Consider the following 19,095-nt stretch of genomic DNA (forward strand, 5'->3'; position numbering starts at 1 on the left):
AATTCAGTCTTAGATGTCTTTCCACATGAACTGAGGGTGTGTATGTAGACAAGCAAATCTACAGCCAGACATTATGACTAGGGAAAATGTGTAGACTAGCAACTTTGGGTAGCAGAAGATTTAAACAATTAAAACTACATCTGTAAATATATCTTCGTGAATAGGACCCAATGAATTAAAATACTTATCTGCATAATATTTGGTGGGCCTAAAAATCTGGTTTGGAACCAGACATCTTTGCTCTACTGGATACAACTGTCCAAAATCTTCACTAGCTTACTGAGTACTTTGTAAAATTTTCTGAAAGTTTCTTCCCTGCCTCGCCTTAAGCACACAAGATTGTGAGCTAGTGATATATGATAGCAGCTTGCACATGCACATTTTAGATTGTATCTGAATACTGATAATGTAGACGATGCTAAAAAGTTGAATTTAGGTATCAAGTGAATATTGTAGCAAGCAATATAAAAATAATCTGCATACCGCAGGACCATAATATTCAATGCAGCTTGTGTTTGCTAATGTTAGATGCATATGCATATATGTACATAGAGTTTATATGACAAGTACTGAGCAATACCAATATACCATGAGCAATAAGCATAAGTTTAAATGTAAACTCAAGGCTGAATCTAAAGACACTATGGGCCTCATTACGATGTCAGTCAGAAAGCCTCTGACTGCTGGTCAGAGGCTTTCCGACTGCCTTGGTAGGTTTAAACTCTGACCACTTTATTTGGATGATGGTAGGTTGGAGTTTAAACCTGCAGGGAAATCTGATGCAGTTCCAACACGCTCAAAGAGCCTGTCAGCCCGTTCTTCCGCAGCCTCTGCATTTAGGTCTAACATCCCTGAACAGTGCGGCAGAGACCCATAGGTACTTGCCACACAGTGCAGAGATGATTACAAACTTTAATTTTTCTAGCGGAGCGTGTGCTGCAGGCAGTTCAGCCCTCTGCCCAAGCTCCCATTGTAAAATGGAAGTTTGCAACCACACCAGGGGGCTCATTTATGAGCCCTTGTGTCACTTTTGCACCACTGGTGCACTGGTGCACCACTTTTTGTGACGCACCAGCAGTGTAAAAAATGTGCCTTGTTGCGCCACATGTACAAAGTGACGCATCTAGGTAGATGCGTCACTTTGGAAACCCCTGCGCTACATTATACCTGCGCCAGGTATAATGTATGCAGGGGGGGTGTTCCCACGCAAGAAAGGGTCATAGCAGTGACGCAGTGAAATCTACCAGATTTCGCTGCGCAACTTCTAGGACTCAAATGCGTCAAAATCTTACGCCTGCCTCACAACAGGCGTAAGACTGACGCAAGCCCTTTCACATGGGGCTTGCCCCATGTGAAAGGACGCATTGCTGGAGTTGCATCACTTTTGTGACACACCCCAGCAATGCGTCACTTTTGCGCTTACAGATACGTCAGAAATACTGATGTATCTGTAACTCTTTGCGACATGGTGCGTCATACATTAAATATGACGCATCAGGTATGTCGCAAGGAGTGCGCACTGAGAAGTGACGGATCGCTGCTTTCACGCAGCGATGCGTAGTTTCTCATAAATGAAGCCCCAGGTGTCCTGATCTTAATGAGGTTATCAGAACCGCTGACGTATGGTCGGGCGGTTCCTTCCCCAAAACAATATTGGTCAGACGCAAGTCCGAATGACATCGTAATAAGGCCCTATTTGTTTGTTGATTTCTTTTACGTAATTAATTGTTATTTCTGGGCTACTGACAGATCTCTTACCATTTAACCGATTTGCCTTGACAAATGTTTTATATTTCATTATTTGTCTTTAACTGACATTGCCTCCATCATACAATTTTCTGCACTGAACTATAGAAGTCGGTGCACAGCCAGTTACTACTCTCTTACCCCTCCCCCTTCCACATGCAGGGGTATCCCTGCCTCCTTCTGAAATTGTGTCTGGGTCTCTTCTTGCAGTTGAATGCAGATCGGTGTGATCAAAGAATTGGCAGCCTTTCACTAATGACCAAGTCTGAGCTCATTACACCCAGTAAAGGGGGATTAGCATTGCACTGTAATGCTGTGTGTGCTTTCAGCAAGACAGCCCCGGATAGAATCCCATTCAAATTAGTCATATTAATAGTTAAACATGTTAATATTTCCGCACCGAGCTATCAAGTAAAAAAGACCACCCTGTATCATCCATCTAGACATATGAGGCACCAGGACCATCGATTGTTGGCCATTCCCTATGCCAAACTTAAAAACAGATGATGCAGAAGATTTTCTGTGCAGGGTTCTGTGCACTTTTGAAACCAACTTTCTTACAAACTATGGGCTTTGTTTAGTTTGGCTGGCAGGGGACTTCATCAGAACTGTGCCCGATGCCCTGTCTACCGTATTTCGAATGCATTATAACTAATGGTACTTGTAATGTGATAGACATGGAACCCGTGACGTTTATGGAGGAATCCCACTCCGACAAACTCTAAGTAAGGCCCTAAGTCGCTGACCACTTTATCCTTTTTCAAAAAATCTCTAAAGATATTCCAGGTGTAGATGCCCTACATGACGTAGGACAAGTCATACGTCATGAGTAAAATATGTGTTGCAAGCAACATAATACATTCATTCTTGTATCAATGTTTGTTTATTCTGTCAAGGCTAAATGCAACTACCCCCCTGGGTGTGGCAACACAAAATCATTTTTAGTGTCTACAGGTCCTATATCAGGAGTGGGAGATTAGGTGTGGGGTTGATTTGTGTGTGTGTGTGTGAGTGTGTGTGGAGAGAGAGAGAGATAGTGAGAGAGAGTGAGGGAGAGAACCTTGTAAAATTGCCAGTTTCTTTATTTCCTTACTTTGAGATTACCACTAAACTGTAAACTGGGATAGTAAGCTATATACTTTGTAGTTCTACATGCACAATCAAATACACATCTGGGTGTGGCTTTTAATTTGTTGCACTGGCATTTTAGCATTAGACAATCCCATCTTATATTTTCTCTCATTCTCACACCTGATGGTTGCTTTGACCTAATGACACTGAATTGTTTAAATTTGTAACTCATTTATATGTTCTTTCTTGCGATGAAAGGCGCTGCCGGGCCCTGGTTATATCCTAATGATGTGTTAATTATCTTTTGTTGGAATGTGATTTATTAGTATGGGTAAGTAGGTACCTACCACTAGAAATAAAGCCACAATCACAATATAAGGGCCAGATAAGGTCTCAATAAGTTATTCACATGCTCAACCCTTGGTAGCTGGCTGCAAGCAGGCAGGCTTAACGTAGAAGGCAGGTGTGTAAAGCATTTAAAAACACCAATACATTAAATAAGTAAGACACAACACGCAATAAAAATCAAACACCAATTTATAATAATAACAAATACTTTTTATGATTAAAATGACACCAAACAACAGAAATCCAATTTAGGGAAGTGGAGTTATGATTTTTTATAAAAAAAAACTTTCTAGTGCCTAAAAGTCAATAGCTCCGAATCAAAATTGTTTATTATGTTTTGGCTCTCAGCCGAGGGCCACATAAAATGTACAGAAATACAAACAATACAATGCATTATACAAACAAAGTCTGCCCTAAAAATACCTAAATTGAATACAAGCTAACATACACAACAGAACTGTAGAAAATTGGCAAGTCAAGAAGCATCTCCATGGATTATTAATAAATAGCTAAAAAACCTTTAAAAAATTTAAAAATGTGGAAGCAGAACATTTCATTGGGGGGACAATAAAGTGCATGTAGAAAATCATTCAAAGTGAGAATGCCCAGACGGAGACAGATAGCTTTTATCCATCTAGAGCGCAATTTACAAAGCGCCGGGCAAATCAGTAAAACATGCATACAGTCCTGAGTATTCAAATTACATAGATTACACAAAGAGGAGGAACCATACCATTTAGATAACAAGAGATTTAATGGTATTAGGTCGTAACGTAGCAAGAACCAAAATCTACGAATACCGTGAGGAAGGGACCAACGCACATAAGGTTGTGGATGCTTCATCAGATAGGTGTCAAAAAGGATATCTACATTCCTTTTTCCACGAATTAACTTTTTATCCGATTGAAAGCAAAGGTCCCAAGAGGCTGCTTTTAAAACAAGTTTTAACTGTAAAGGGGAGTACACAAAAAGAGTAGTTTCATCTAATTTTAAAAGAGTTACGGCTTTTCTAAAATTACGAACAAGTTGAGAAAACTCTTTGAAGTTACCCAATAATTCACTTTTAAGGAGAACTCTCAATGTCCCAACTTCCGCTCTCGCAAGACAGGCCACCCATCTTTCTAGGGCACATAATCCCTGTACCCAACTGCTCCTTAGACCAAAGTCGAGCCTGCAGGCGGCCAGAGAGCAGGCAGTATTTAGGGAAGAAAGCGATCTTAAGAGTTTCCCCTCAATCTTATGGCAAAAGTCCCACTTTTTCACCTCTATTAACTCAATGCCATAGAGAATTGTTGCGGGGATTTTAGATCTATACACTTCCAATAAAATCGGAAAGTGCCGTTTCCCCGTTGCATGGTATAGTGAGTTTAAACCTTTGCCATGGGCTAGAGCTTTGCGAGAGCAATGCTCTATATGCAGCTTCTCACTCAAATTAGCCGTAACGATTTTCCCCAAAAAAATATAAGACTTTACAACCTCCAATTTTTGCCCCCCGATAAATCAACCGAAATCTGCAGCTCGACACCTCTTCTTGCCTGCTATACACATGACTTTACTTTTGGTTATGTTAATCTTCATGCAATGAGCCACAGCATAACTATGGAGAGCATGTAGCCGATTTGAGAGTCCTTTAGGGGTTAAATCAAGTATAAGGACATCATCGGCGTACATCAAGCAAGATATTGGGGTCCCCCCCACCAATGGGGCGATGCCCTCTGTGGCAGATAAAGCGGCGGGCAGGTCAGCCGTATATAAGGAGAACAAAAGGGGAGCTAATAAACAGCCTTGTTTGAGGCCATTACCCGATGGAATTGGGTCAGATAGCCCCCCTTCACCCCCGAGCAGGACCCTACACCAAGTCTCTGTATGGAGAGCCCGCACCAACTCCGACAGATAAGACAGGAGACCAAGCGCAGCCAATTTTCTCCACAGCATTCCACGGTCCACTTTGTCGAATGCTGTGGAGAAATCTATGAAAGCTGCATACACTGCCCCCCGCCTCACCTGTACATATTTATCCGTGACCACATGAAGAGCAGTAAGATTATCCAACGTTCCATGGTTCCTGCGGAAGCCAGTCTGTTCAAGCGGCAGGATGTTGTTCTCCTCAACCCAAGCGGAGAGGGATCCTAAAAGACATTTCGCAAAAACCTTTCCGATTGAATCGAGGAGAGCAATCAAACGGTAATTACTTGGGCAATCCCTAGTTCCCTTCTTAAAAATGGGGACCAGGATACTCCCCCTCCAAGAGGCAGGTACCATTTTAGACATAAAACATGCTTTATACAAGGGGTACAGGATTTTACTCCACCTTACAGGATCCTGTTTGAGGACCGTCATGGGGAGTTCATCTGGGCCCATTGCCCCGGAGCCACGCATATTTTTTATGGCCATCTCAATTTCCTTTTCAGAAGGATAGTTCATAAGGCCATCCGCAGTCAAACCGATAGTGATATCATCACCTAAAATATCATCAAAGGCGATAGTATCAGAAGTACTATTCCCTGCATAAAGGTCCCGAATATAAGTGGACCATACCTCTTCCGCTATAGGGATAGGGGAGGGGCTTAATCTAGACCCACACCCCTTACCAATTATTGCCCAGAAATCTCTGATCCTACCATGAGCAACAGATTCCCTTAAGTCAATCCAGACATTGTCTTCCTTGCCCTTTTTTATTTTAGACTTAAGTCTACTTCTCTTTCTTTTTAGCCTGGAGAGCTCTTTTCCACGTTCCGTACCTCGATCTAGGTATTGTTCCCGGACTAATTTGTTAATTTCTTTATTTAGGATACACAATGTACTGGGAACTACAACCCCTCTTCTCGATCTTGAAGATTTATTAGCGCAAGAAATAATCTTCCGCAAAAATTCTTCAAAGTATACTATTTCATTTCCACGCCACTCATTTAAAACTAAAAGGGTATCGGATAAAAGGTCCTGCACCCCATTGATGGCTGAGGAATTCCAAAAGCACCTTCCCGATGAAACATGAAAGGCAGGATCACTGCCCTTAAGGGACCACGGTGCAGTAGGCAGGGAATTTAAGGAAATAGTTACAAATAGTATGGTATGGTCACTCAGAGGGGTAGGTATAGTCTTAAGGTCAAGAATAAATGGAAACAGGCCATAGTCAGCAATGACATAGTCCAAGATGGAAGACCCAAAGGGAGACTTATGAGTGAATTTTGCAGGAACGTCCGACGGGAATCTCCCATTTAATATAAGCCCATCGACAGCCAATAATTCTTTTAACAGGATCTTCTCTCTTTTATTTGTTACTGACTTTTCAGGAAAGAGAGCTTGAGGAACAAAATACGCCTCTTCTTTGGACTTATTCCTAAAGAGCTCCAGACTAACGTTGGAAATCTTGCAATTCAAATCGCCCACAATCATGACTTCCGGGGGAAGTGGAACATTTTTAATTTGATCTACATAACGAAATACCTGCTTCATTAACACATTAAAACGCTCTTCTGGAGGAATATACACATTTAAAATCACGATGGGGGCCTTAATGCCAACATTAAACAGGTTTTCAATAGTTATAGCATGGAAAAGTTTACTGGAATCAATATAATGGGAGAATCTCCATTGGAATTTATTAGATAATAGACAGGCGATTCCCCCCCTAGCGTGCCCTTTCTTGGAAGGGGCAGCAGGCACTTCCAAGACATAATAGTCCTTAGAAACATTCAACATATTGACACACCAAGTTTCCTGTAAACAAATCACATTAGCTCCTAACGAAAAAAGGAGTCCAAATTTCTCTGGGCTGCTATGAATCCCTGACGCGTTCCAGGAAATGATTTTCAGCGAGGTGTTAAAGATGCTGAAACAATCTGGGGTTATCTTTAGTTTTTGTAGTTAAGGCACTATGCAGCCAGTTCCACCGATCGTTATCCTCTATAAGGGAGGCAGTCTGCGTTAGCAGAAGTGGCTTCACTTGCAGGACCGAGCGTTTTCCCTTAGAGACCCGAATCTTCAGGTCCTCAAGGGAAGAGGCTACCCCCTTACTCTTATCTCTTCCAGGTACCTCCCCAAAGGAGTGATTAATATTTCCCAGGTTACAGATCGGGAGAATATCAATACCTGTGCGTTGGAAGAACTCAGCTTGCTGCAGTATCAGGTTTACAATAATAGGTGAATAAAATTTAACCCTTATACTGGAGACCTTGACTTCACCAAACAGGGTGACCAACTCGATGTCCCTAGTTTGGATATGGTGGAGACGTTCACTCTCACTAAAGCGCTTAAGTAGCCAGGCTCTGTTTAAGGGAAGGTCCACATCAAATAGAGGAAGAAAATCTAAAACAAGAGTGTCCACTGGAGCTTTTAATGTTATTTGGGGGTGATCCGCTATAAGGCCATCATCAGTCTCTAGAACTATAGAGAAAGGAGGAGCCAAGGGATTAAGAGGCCCAGATGGACAATAATTTGGGTCTCCACTCACAGGCTGTAGAGTCTGACTTGGAAAATGACCCCCTATTTGTGACAAAACTTCCAGAGATGTTGATGGACACGGTTCACTATCACCTTTTAAAGGTGAAGGAATGGAGGAGTTCCACTCAGCATCCGCCTTTGCGGGTAATGAGCAGAGTTCCAAGTCCACTACTTCATTCTCCACTTCGGCCGAACAATTTTGGAAAATTATTCGGCGCTGCCTTTTCTTCCTATACTTTCGAATTGGTTTCTTTTTGTTCCCTTTATTGTTTCCATGTTTGGCAATTTTTACCTTTACCTCTTGTTTAGTATCATTCGCGTCTTTTCTATTCTCAGACGTAAAAATGGGAAATAGGTCTTGAACCCCTTTAGACCCAGAGATGGATTTATTTTCTTCCTCAATCTCTAAAACCGAGTTCTTAATACAATTTGGCGCTGCAGTTAAGGGGATAGCTACAGTGTGTATTTGCAGAGATGCCGCCACATCCTTCGTGTTAGCGACTTCTAAAGGGGCATTTATTTCTCCCACTGGCTGACTGTATTCAGTCATAGGAGGAGAAACACCTCTCGTATCAGATGATTTTTGTAATAGAGCCTTCAAAATTTGGGTAACTGAGTCCAAGATGCAATCTGAGCTGCCAACAAATTTCCCCAATAGGGCTAAAATCGAGGATAATAATTGTTCCAAGGCAATCATGGATTCAGAGATAGGTTTTTCACACGCCTCCTGAGGATGGCATATACCCGATAGATTAAGACCCAAAGACCCAGAAGCATCTAACAGATTAGACGTGTCCTGACCATTTAAAGAAGGGGTAAAGAAGGGGTCAATAGCTCCGCTTTGGGACTTCTGGTCGCTCTTGAGTCAAAGTTTCAGGCCGACTGCAATGGAGCACTGGCCGGATACAGTTAGCGGTAGGGCCCAGTCAGGTTTTTGCCTTCAAACTTAGTCACTTTCTTGGATTATTTTCTCCTGATGTCAAGCAAAGGCTCCTCGTTTTGTGTTTGACAATGGCAGCTTGGCTCGGCGCAATGCCTCAGGCAGCCCCTGGAAGGTTCATCAATGATGAAAAGCTCTGGAATTTCAGGGAGGCAGACCTGAATCTCAGAACGTCCTTTTGGGTTTACAAAGAGCCCACGCCACTAATCCAAGGTTCCAGAGGCTCTGAGTTGCTCCTTTGAATGTTGGAACTACATCTCCTGCAATACACTTCGCTAACTCCTCTAAAGTCCACTTGAAAGTGGTCAGCTGGTTTCTTCTTGCTGGAGATGATACAGTTGGAGCTCTTTTCATCTATTGTTTTCAGGGAGTCTACTCCTTCACATTTCAAACCAAGGCAAAGTCCTTAGAACTGTAGGTCCAAAATATTCGGCTGGTGCAGTCATTTTGATTACAATCCTCTTGGTGCAGGCCAGGGTTTCATCAGGGCAGTCCTTCTTCTTCTTGGAGTTTCAGGCAAGGATCTGAGTTGCTGGGCAGCTCTCCCATATTTATCCGTGCTTCTGGGGTGACAAGCAGGGGGGCACCCCTGACCAACGGAGTGCAGGGTGCCGCCCTCAGGTATGACAACTTCCTCTAGATGTGGCAGATTCTTGACCCAGATAGCACTTTCCTTTAAAATCTCAACATGAAGAAACTCTCTCCTGGAGGTTAAGATCTGGCTAAGCCAACCCACTGGAGTAACTACATTTCCATAACACTCCCCTTCCAGACCTGCTGCTAATTCGATTACTGGGGCTCCTGTCTGCCTGGGGGTGCAGAACGTGGCTGAGTCCTATCCTAACTGACATTCCCTCTTTTAAGACCAGTTTGGTTACTACACCCCTATCTTGCCTTTTGCTCTCCAGCTGCAGCTCTCCTCTCACCAGATATATTTTGTCTCTATGCAAGACACTTCATCAAATAAGTTTGGCTCAGCCTGTCAAAGGCTAGCCAGTCAGGAGAGACTGCTGGAATGCTGAATTTTGGCACATCAGAAAAGCAAGTTATATAAATAATATTCTGTGATAACTATAATAATTCTAACCCTGGCAAGTTGTTGGATTTATTCTGTCATTTTATTACTTTAAAGTATGATTTTATCTCACTCCTCTCAATAGTTATACTTTATTAAAGTATTCCCATGTTAGCCTATGGAGCCAATGTCCCACAATGGAGAAACATCTAATTGGCAGTTTTTCCCTCGCCATGATATATAAAACATCTTTTATAATGTCTCTGCCTATTTAACATTGCACCCTATTCTTGGGGTGCCTAGGGCAGACCTTAGGGGTGACATATATAGAAATAAGATAGTTTAGGACTTTGAAAGTACCTTTAATACCAAAGTCGAATTTGCATTTAATTTTAATTTAAAAGCAGCCTGCAAAGCAGGGCTGACTTTTAAAATGACAGCAGGTGACACAGCTGTGCACACTTGAGTGCATTGAATTTGCTGGACTTCTAAATGTACATACCGGGGGCATACAAATAAGTTGTCATACTCATTGTAATTACACCTAATTTCCATATACCTTTTACACAGAGCACTGGCCATGGGCCTGGTTAGAAGAGGACAGGGAGCAATTAGATTCAATTACCACAAGTATCATTTAAAACATTGGGATGATCAGGGCAACAAGGAATACTTTATCACATCTTTGTTTGTCAGTATTTTTTCTGTAACCTGTCTGCCTGCTTATGGCCTGCATTACATGTATCCTTTCTGCCTGATTAGGACGGGTTGTTCTTTTAAAAAAATATATTTTTATTAGCATGTTGCTTAACAATATGCAGCCAAATATGAGATAACAGTCGCATGGATCATGAGTGGCTTTTTCAAATACATGGTTTTTGGGGGTTAGTGAGTATAGTCAATGTAAATGAGTCTGAAAAGAGGTTTGTAAAACAGCCGGACAAGGGACACTCCGCAGGTGGGAGGAGTAGTTTGCCATTTGAAGGCTAGGGCCTCAGTGTTAGACACTGAGCAAGAGGCTACAGAATATGCAATAGCTAAATACGCTTTTAAATTCATTGTTAATCTTAATAAATGTATTAATTGATAAACAATTATGTATATTTTAATTGATTATTTATTATATAAAATATTTGTTGCTTAGACTGGAGTGGGAATGTTAATCGTTACCCTCCGAAGTTCAACGCTTTCTCTACCTTTGCTCAACTGGAGTGGGAAGAGTAAATCGAACCCATATAAAGTCCAGTGCTTTCCCCAATGTTGCTTGGACTATAGTGGGAATAGTCAATCTTACCAGTTCAAAGTCCAATGCTTTCTCTAATGTTGCTTAGACTAAAGGGGAATAGTAAATCTGATTGCTCAAAAGTCCAACACTTTCCCTACTGAATCATAACTCCACTTCCCTACATTTATTAGAGTGAGAGTACTAAATATAACCCCTCTGAAATCCAATGCTTTCCCTAATGTCATATTATTTTTTAACATTTTATTTGTGTTTGTTTTTATGTTTTATATTTTGTTTTTGAAATGTTACATTTTTTTTGTAAATTGCTTTTATATATTTATTATATAACTTCAATAATTATTTGTTTCACAGTATACTTTTTAAGTTATTTTTTGTTTCTGATATTATTTCTGTTAAGTTTTTTGGAACTTATAAGTGTATATTATTTTAATATTTATTGGGAACACATTTTTTACTAGTTTTATATATGTTTGCTAATTTTCACTTTCATTGCCTGTTATTTTTTAAAATGAAATCTATTAAAAAATGATTATTTTTTTTATGTTGATAAATAATAATGTATTTTTAATTGTTTCTTTTTTTAGGAAAATTTTCTTTTTTTGTATGGTCACCCCAGCCTTTTTTGCCCCAATGCTGATGGTTATGACTCTAAAAGTGAACTGGAGCCTGCTAACAAGACCCCAGTAACAGTGTTCTCTCCTTAAATATGGGGTACGCGAATTGGCAACCCTAATTGTCAAGGAATTTAACCCTTTTACAAGTTGCTGGTAAGTGGTACCAGTGGTACCCAGGCATGGGATTTAAAGGTATCACCAGGGCCTGAAGCACTGACTGTGCCGGATGTATGACGTTACAACGCAGGCTATTACAACGCCTGCCTTTACAATGCGGTTTTTACATCACAAACCTTTACAACTCATGGTGCTTAGAGGTGCTGGATAGTGATAAGTTTAATTTTCTATTCCAACTCCAGTCCCAGTGGACACTAGGGAAGGTGTTGTATAGAAAATTAAACTTATTCCCTATCCTAGAGCGCCCCCCAGCGCAATGCGTTGTAATGGTTTGCGTTGTAATGACCGCGTTGTAATGGTAGTTCGTTGTAAAAGTTTCGTTGTAAAGGCTGTTCACCACTGTGCCACTCTGAGTGACCCAAGTAAACAGATGACAGCAGTCCTGCCATTGCAAACTGCATGAGCAGCTCAAACTGCACAAACTTGACTTTGCTCTCACCATGAGTGGCAAGGTGACAGCATTATTTTTAATATGTCAGTCACCTCTATGGTAGGCCTCCTGAGCATAGGAGACAGGGTGCATTATATTAAAGTTGTGGTCACAGAAGTGCAAGTTATAGGTCCCTACAGTAGCCTCTTTCCATTAAGGTAATTCTAAACGTGTTTAGCGTGCCATAGGATAATATGGGCTGGCACCCAGGCACCCTGAAGTTTCCAGCTCCATTATGGTCCCACTAAAAAGGGTCATGTTTGGTATTAAGCGACTTGTATCATTAAACTGACATGCTTCCCATGTTGAATTTGATGTGACAAGCACACCTGGTTGCTCCTGCCTTTGCTGTGCCCTGGCTTAGAGCGTGCAGCTGCTGCTCCCAAGACAGGAATCTAACCATCTGGCAGGTGATGTGAGTATTCCCAGAAGTCAGAAACAAAGGCTTGGCTGGTAAGGGTGTGAGACCTCCCTCCCTGACATGATGCCTAGTGATGTGGCACATCAAGGTGGTGAACTTCAAAGCTTACACCACCCCTGAAATGCATTCAGACTGCCTCTCAAAGGAGAAAACAGCTTCCCCCTTGTCCCCAGGCACATTTGTTCCTGGGGAGATGAGAAAATTAGGTAGTCAGGCGGTGTACACCCCCAGAAGTCTAGCCACAACCCTAGGGTTGGCTACCTGGTCTGAACAGCCAAGGAAGGTTTGTGCCATTTTTTAAAGTTGCTAAATATAGGGTTTTGGGTAGCAAATGTGGCACACCACCAGATGTGGTCATCTCAGGGGCGGATTAGCCACTGGGGATAGAAGCCCATTGGCTACTTGCACCCAGACCCCTAAGATCCCTACATCTGGGATTTAAGGTGCACCACCGATACCAGCACATCAGATCTGATTCGACTTGCAACCAAGGACAAAGAAGAAACTTGCAACTTCAACATCAGGACCTCCACAAAGCACAGGAGCGATACTCTGCACCTGTGGCAACCACCCTGCAACGACACAACTGTAAGTTGTCCCGGAACAGAGACCGGTTCTCCACGAAGGAGGAACTCATATGAGAACTAAAGGCAACTTCAGAACTCCCTTGCACTAGTGGCACGAGTCCCCTGCAGGTAAAAGAAGGCTGCCGGAACCAAAGAATCACTGGCCATTAGGCCCGCCGAGGGTCAAAATAAGTGGTCCAGTGCATTGTTGGAAATGATTCTTGACCTCTACAAGTTTCTGGTGGCTACGGTTTTCCCCCGGACTCCAGTACATCGAAGTAACTCCAAGCTGAGCTTTCCGCTACCAAGACTTCTTGGTGCGCCAAATGCAAAAAGAACAATTGATGGACAGACACTCACCCCAGTCAGAGATATGGGCCTAAATCCATCGGTTTTATCTCACCATGCCATTCCAGTTTGGACCCAGCCATATGCAAATCAGATTTGACCCTGCTCCCCATGGGAACAGTCCATCCCGAACTGCCAGGCCAGGTCCTTCCCAGACAGGAAACAAGCATGCTAGGACTGGTTTCAGGGTATCACCCCTCATCAGTCAGTATAGCTTGACTCCAGTGGCATGGCGAGGACAAGACCCACGTCTAGGCATACCAGTTCCACTTGGGATGACAAATGCAAGGCCTTTTGGTGTCCAGTTTGGCTATCACAACCTTTGTTTGATGCTATGCCTTGAGGGAATTCCATAGCATCTTCAACTCACCACCTCACTGGCCCAGTTGTAAGATTTTTGTATCCGTTCCCTCACTAGCACATCTACGTGGCAAAACTAGCTCCCCTGTGGCTCTCGCTTCAGCACCATGGGCAGCCACGACAACCCTGCACCTGGGTCCTACGTGCCAGGTAAGATTCAAATGACTGTCATGGCCTGGTCCTCGGACCCGCATCCCCTTAACTCCCAGTGGGTTCCACACAACTCAACCTGTGATATTTTGTAGTCACTATTCTGGTGGACTACCTCGTGGGGTACATTTTCTTTTTATATTATATTGAAAGGATGAAGTTGCTTGTGAGTTGTTTTCCATGTTTTGTGTGACAAAAATAGTTGCAAAAACTGTACATTTCTCGGACACCTAGGATATTCCAGAAACATGAAAAGACCATGGGCCCCCTAGTTAAGTACAACAAAACATTCTTTTTTATAAAACTTTTAATTCTTACTACAAAATTCATGGTGATAAATACCTTCATTCATTCCTGTCTTGACTTTAGTCATTCAGTCTTTGCTTGGCTTCAGTCAAACGACTACGGTATATTCAGAAATATAATGTTAGGCTTCTTTTTGTGATGATGCATCAGGTATTCTAACTAATAATTTTCTTTAGGTCTGGCGTTAGACAAGACTTTTGATTTTACTAAAATTATATAGTATACTTATGTGGGCTTTGAACCAGCCCTCTTCATCCATTGGACATTTTGAGTCTTTCACATTTTCCTCCCACCCACTACAGCATACAGAATGGGGAAAGGGGTCAGCCTACTTCAGCCATTGCCTAACATCACTGTGAGTGATGGCATACTGCTCTTTCACAAGAGCACATGCATACACAAAGTCGTTATCTTCAGTGCTTGAGACTACTATACTAATGGGTGCTTTATAAGAGCACAAATGTGCTTTTGGTTTTAGCCATTTAAAAGAAATATATTGTCTCGGACCTGTTAGATCCTCCAACAATAAAGTTTTTCAAAGAACAAAACAAAAAAAATCATGCATTGACAAACCCATAAGCCAATCTACTGCCTTTGGCAATGCTTGTTTTTCTTGACTAATATGTTCAAAAAGTATATTCCTAGTAGGGGTGGGCAAAATTGCAATTTATTTCCTTTCCATAATATGTATACTGTTTCCAAAAAGTATAAGAAACTATGCATATTACACAAAAAAGACTTATCTGGAATCTCGCGTGAACAATCATGGCATATGAGGGCATACATGAACAAAAACCATGCAAGATATTGGTAGGACACTTGTTTGAATAGAGAATGTCTTCTGGTTGAAACACATATCTGTTTTGCAATTCATGCAAATCAGGTTCTAATCGATTCAGCGATCTATAGGAGAAATTAATGTAGAAAATACAGTGCACAATACAACTAGGATGGTAATACAATAAAACAGGTGTAGGCGGGTAGCAAGTGTGAAACACAGTGTACAAGGGGAAGCTGTATCAAAAGTAAGAACAAAGTCAGCAGGTGCAATGTCAGCGGGCCTTTGAGTCTAACCCTATTAGGGTATGAATTTTTTCATTAGGAATCTTTTGGCTTCCACTTTGAATGCCGTCAATGAGGAGATTCTGCGAACTTCCGGTGGGAGAGAGTTCCAAATCTTAGGGGCAGCTCCGGAGAAAGCGTGGTGACAACTTTTATTTTTCTGAAGGATGAGTGGTTTCAGGTGGAGGGTAGGGGCACTTCTTGAAGCTCTTACGCCACAGGATAGTTTAAGTGTTTTTGCAAGGTAAGTAGGATTATTAAGGTGAAGGGCTTTGTGTGTAAGAACAGCAATCTTTAATTGAATTCGTGCTTCGAAGGGCAACCAATTGAGGGATTTTAGGACTGGGGATATATGATCTTTTCGCTTGGTATCAGTAACCAGTCTAGCAGCCGAGTTAAGTGCAGCTCTTAGTAAAGCCAGAGCGTACTTGGGAAGGCCAAGGAGGGTAGCACTGCCGTAGTCTAACCTCAGCAAGACAAGCGCTTGGACCACTTGCTTGAAATCATTTAGAGAAAGGAAAGGTTTGATATTTCTGAGAGAGCCCATCAAGTGGTTACTTCTTTGCATACATTGCTGATATGACCTTTCATGTCCAGGTGCTTGTCCATAGTGATACTGAGAGACTTGGCTGCGTCTACGATGAGAGGCGTACAGTTGAAAGCAGTGAGGTGACTCAGCCAAAGGTCTAGCTTGGGGATGAGATTCGGAAGGTAGATGAGCAGGAATTCCATTTTTGAGGTGTTGAGCAGTAGATGATTCTCCGTTAACCAGTTTTGAGTAAACATTAGGGTAATATTAAGTGAGATGATGTTTTCCGAGGATGAGATTTTCAGATATAACTGCATGTCGTCCGCATACATGATTAAAGGTAGATATAGGTAACCTATATCTTAGTAAGGGGTGCATGCACCACCTTACCCAGGCTGCAGTAGCAGTCCTGTGGTGCCATTTTTGAAGGCTTCCAAGGGGTGGCATAATACATGCTGTAGCCCCTGGTAGGCCTCTGGGGTACCTATGCCCTTAGTACCTAAGGTACCATATACTAGGGACTCACAAGGGTACCCCAGTAAGCAATATGAAGTGTACCTAAAGTACATGCAATCATTTTAGAAAGGAAGCAGCTAGGCTGGGACGCCGGATAGCAGGATTCCAGCCAAACTAAGTAAAAAACCAGCAAAACACCAGGAAAAAAGTGGGGGCAACCATGTAGTCAAATTCCACCTTTCTACAAAATAATTTAATAATATTTACTCTATTTTTTTTAATTGGTGTGATATTTTTATTTTGTTGTGTATTCTTTGTATTACTGTTTGTATGCAACATAAATACTTTACATATTTCCTCTAAGTTAAGCCTGACTGCATTCGTGCCAAGCTATCAGAGGGTTAAGCATAGGATAATTTAGTGACTTTTGTGGTTCACCCTGACAAGGATTGTGGCTTTTGCTTGAACAGGACTACCACCCCAGTTAACAAAAAAAACAATGTCTCACAAGAACCCTGTACAAATGCAGAGGTGGAAGGGCCAACAAAGGGGATTGCTGGTTGAAATGCAGAATTTTTGTCAATACTGTGATGAGCGCAAAATCCATTTTCATTTGTAGGGGCGGGCATAATAATGGCGAGTTGTCTGCATCCACATATATTTCTTCACTGTATTAACATGAGGTAATAGAATATGAATTGTAATAATGTGAAGTGTGATGTATTTGAGGATACTTCAAAGTAAACGTGGAGAAATTCACGTTATGAATAGATGAGACTGGCTAAAACCATTAACATGCAGAATTTGTGTACACAGCTGACATTTATTCATGTATTCAATGTGTTTATGGAACGTGTTAATTTAGATGTACACAGTCACACTAAGTGAATGTATTTATTTTATATGCAATCTCGTAAAGTCAATGTGCCATTTTTAGGTTGAGCATTCGAGACCTCTTGTATATACTTATATATTATTCGCTTCAAAACACGTCCTGGTAAGGATGATGCTCGGACACCCAGATTGACTTGCAAGTATATTTTATTCAGGCAAGTAGAAAACGACGCGTTTCGCCATTACGGCTTGCTCACCATGGTGGAAGAATCATCCTTGTTAGAATAATGCCCTTGTTTTAGGAGTTAGGCAAGGAGAGAAGTAGATATATTGACAGTTGATACAGATAAGAAGAACTTTTGTACTTTCTCACTGGAGAGAGCCTGGGAATAAAGGTCATCTCGCCACCGCTCGGGAGCATCGCTGTCAAGTGGGAAAATACCTATGAGGATGTGGCCTGGCCAAATGGCATGACCCATAAAGGATCCTGGGAAGCCACCTATAATAATGGTGCATGGTAACTAGGGAAACAGCCCCACTTCTTCTTTTTTTGCCTTTGGAGAGAGAGCATCTTGGAACGAGTTCTGTCTCAGAAGCTCCATGCTGCTCGACCGACCTAAGGTGGAGAGACTTTTAAAGAAGGCTCCACACGCTGACACCTTAACCGATCCTGCTCCGCGGTATGCTTAATTAGGGATGTCATGTTAGTGCTAGTGTAGGGACAGATCAATGCTTTATTCCCATAAAATCTTCAATGCAAGGGAACCTGAATTCCTGTGTTTTGCTCCAGGGGAAAGGTTGTCAGAAAAAACAGTGACAGCAGACACTAGATAACAGAAATGGCAAAAATTAACCAGACCAAAAAAAGTCACCCAAGAGCTCTCTGGTTATGATGGAAGGCTGCCTTACACCTGCGATTAATTGGTAGGTAAATGGATACAGGGAGAGATATATTCTGAATGAAACAGAACAATAGGAACAGATTAAAGCATATGCAGGAGACCAAAAAAGACTTACTTTAGCACTCAACAAAATATCAAGAAAATCTAAGTGTCTCTTTTGTTGGATCTTCTCAAGCTCCTTTTCATCTTTATATGCTGCTTTTCGCTGCTTGATCACTGTATCTGTGATAGAAGTAGGCCAGGTTAGCATACACTTTCCAGGTCAATCAGTACAGATACAGCAAGTGAAGGAATATGGGATCTCATAATTACCAGTGTGGTTGTGTGCCACCTTGCAGGCTCTTCGAAAGCGAGCACCATGAGGACTGAGATAGTAGATCAGATCATTGTGATATGGGAAGCGTCGGATTCTGAGATCCACCTGGTAGGAGAGGTCATAGATGGCTTGTATATAAGGGTTATTGCTGAAACATAAATAGAAAAAAGGAAGAAAAGCTGCAGAGCCTGCTTTTTGATTAAGTACATATTAATGGTGCCACTGAGAGGCGCCTTAGTTAAAAGCATTTGTTGTCTTGATGATACTGAATCTGAAACAGATGTATGAAGCAGACTGAGGGCCATGGTGAAGAAGTGAGCAGGAAATTGTGATAGCAACAATGCCTATAGACGTCTGAGATATGTTTTCTGACTCATATCCCCGAAAAGATCCTTAACTTACGTTGCTGCTAAAAATATTACTTTAGCTCCTGTTTTTGTGATGAAAGTTTATTGAAGAAATAAATTAGCATAGAATGATGATACGTTGGTGTACTCCAATCCCTAGGTCACTGGGAGTATTGGGATTGAGCTGATGTAGGACTTGTTAAAGAGATTAAACACGGGGGGGGACAGAGAGGCTAATAGTGAATGGAGTTTTACAGGTTGTCCTCCTTATTGAACATGGTGTAAACAACAAAAACATGGCTGAGCGAAATCACATAATTTTGTGGGGGTGAAATTCAATAACATTTATCTGAGATTAAGCTTTTGTCATGAAATTTTGCAAAATGTATACTTTCTAGAAAATTGCACACATTTCACGTAATGCAAAGCTAGTGAGTTTTAATAGCTAACTATAATTTCTTCCAGGCT

General features: G+C 41.7%; 1 protein-coding gene across 1 annotated transcript in view; it reads right to left on the bottom strand.

Annotated features, from left to right (window-relative positions):
- The window catches only part of LOC144800052 (cytochrome P450 4B1-like), a 178,697-nt gene that overhangs the window by 96,603 nt on the left and 62,999 nt on the right, over nucleotides 1-19,095 (bottom strand). The window contains exons 6-7 of the mRNA XM_078671650.1: nucleotides 18,277-18,428; nucleotides 18,080-18,186 (exon numbers count right to left, since the gene is read on the bottom strand). Of these exons, the coding sequence (XP_078527776.1) occupies nucleotides 18,080-18,186; nucleotides 18,277-18,428 (259 nt within the window). The remainder of the gene's footprint in view (nucleotides 1-18,079; nucleotides 18,187-18,276; nucleotides 18,429-19,095) is intronic.

Source organism: Lissotriton helveticus, chromosome 1_2, assembly GCF_964261635.1.
Source record: "Lissotriton helveticus chromosome 1_2, aLisHel1.1, whole genome shotgun sequence".
In the NCBI taxonomy this organism is placed as follows: Eukaryota; Metazoa; Chordata; class Amphibia; order Caudata; family Salamandridae; genus Lissotriton; species Lissotriton helveticus.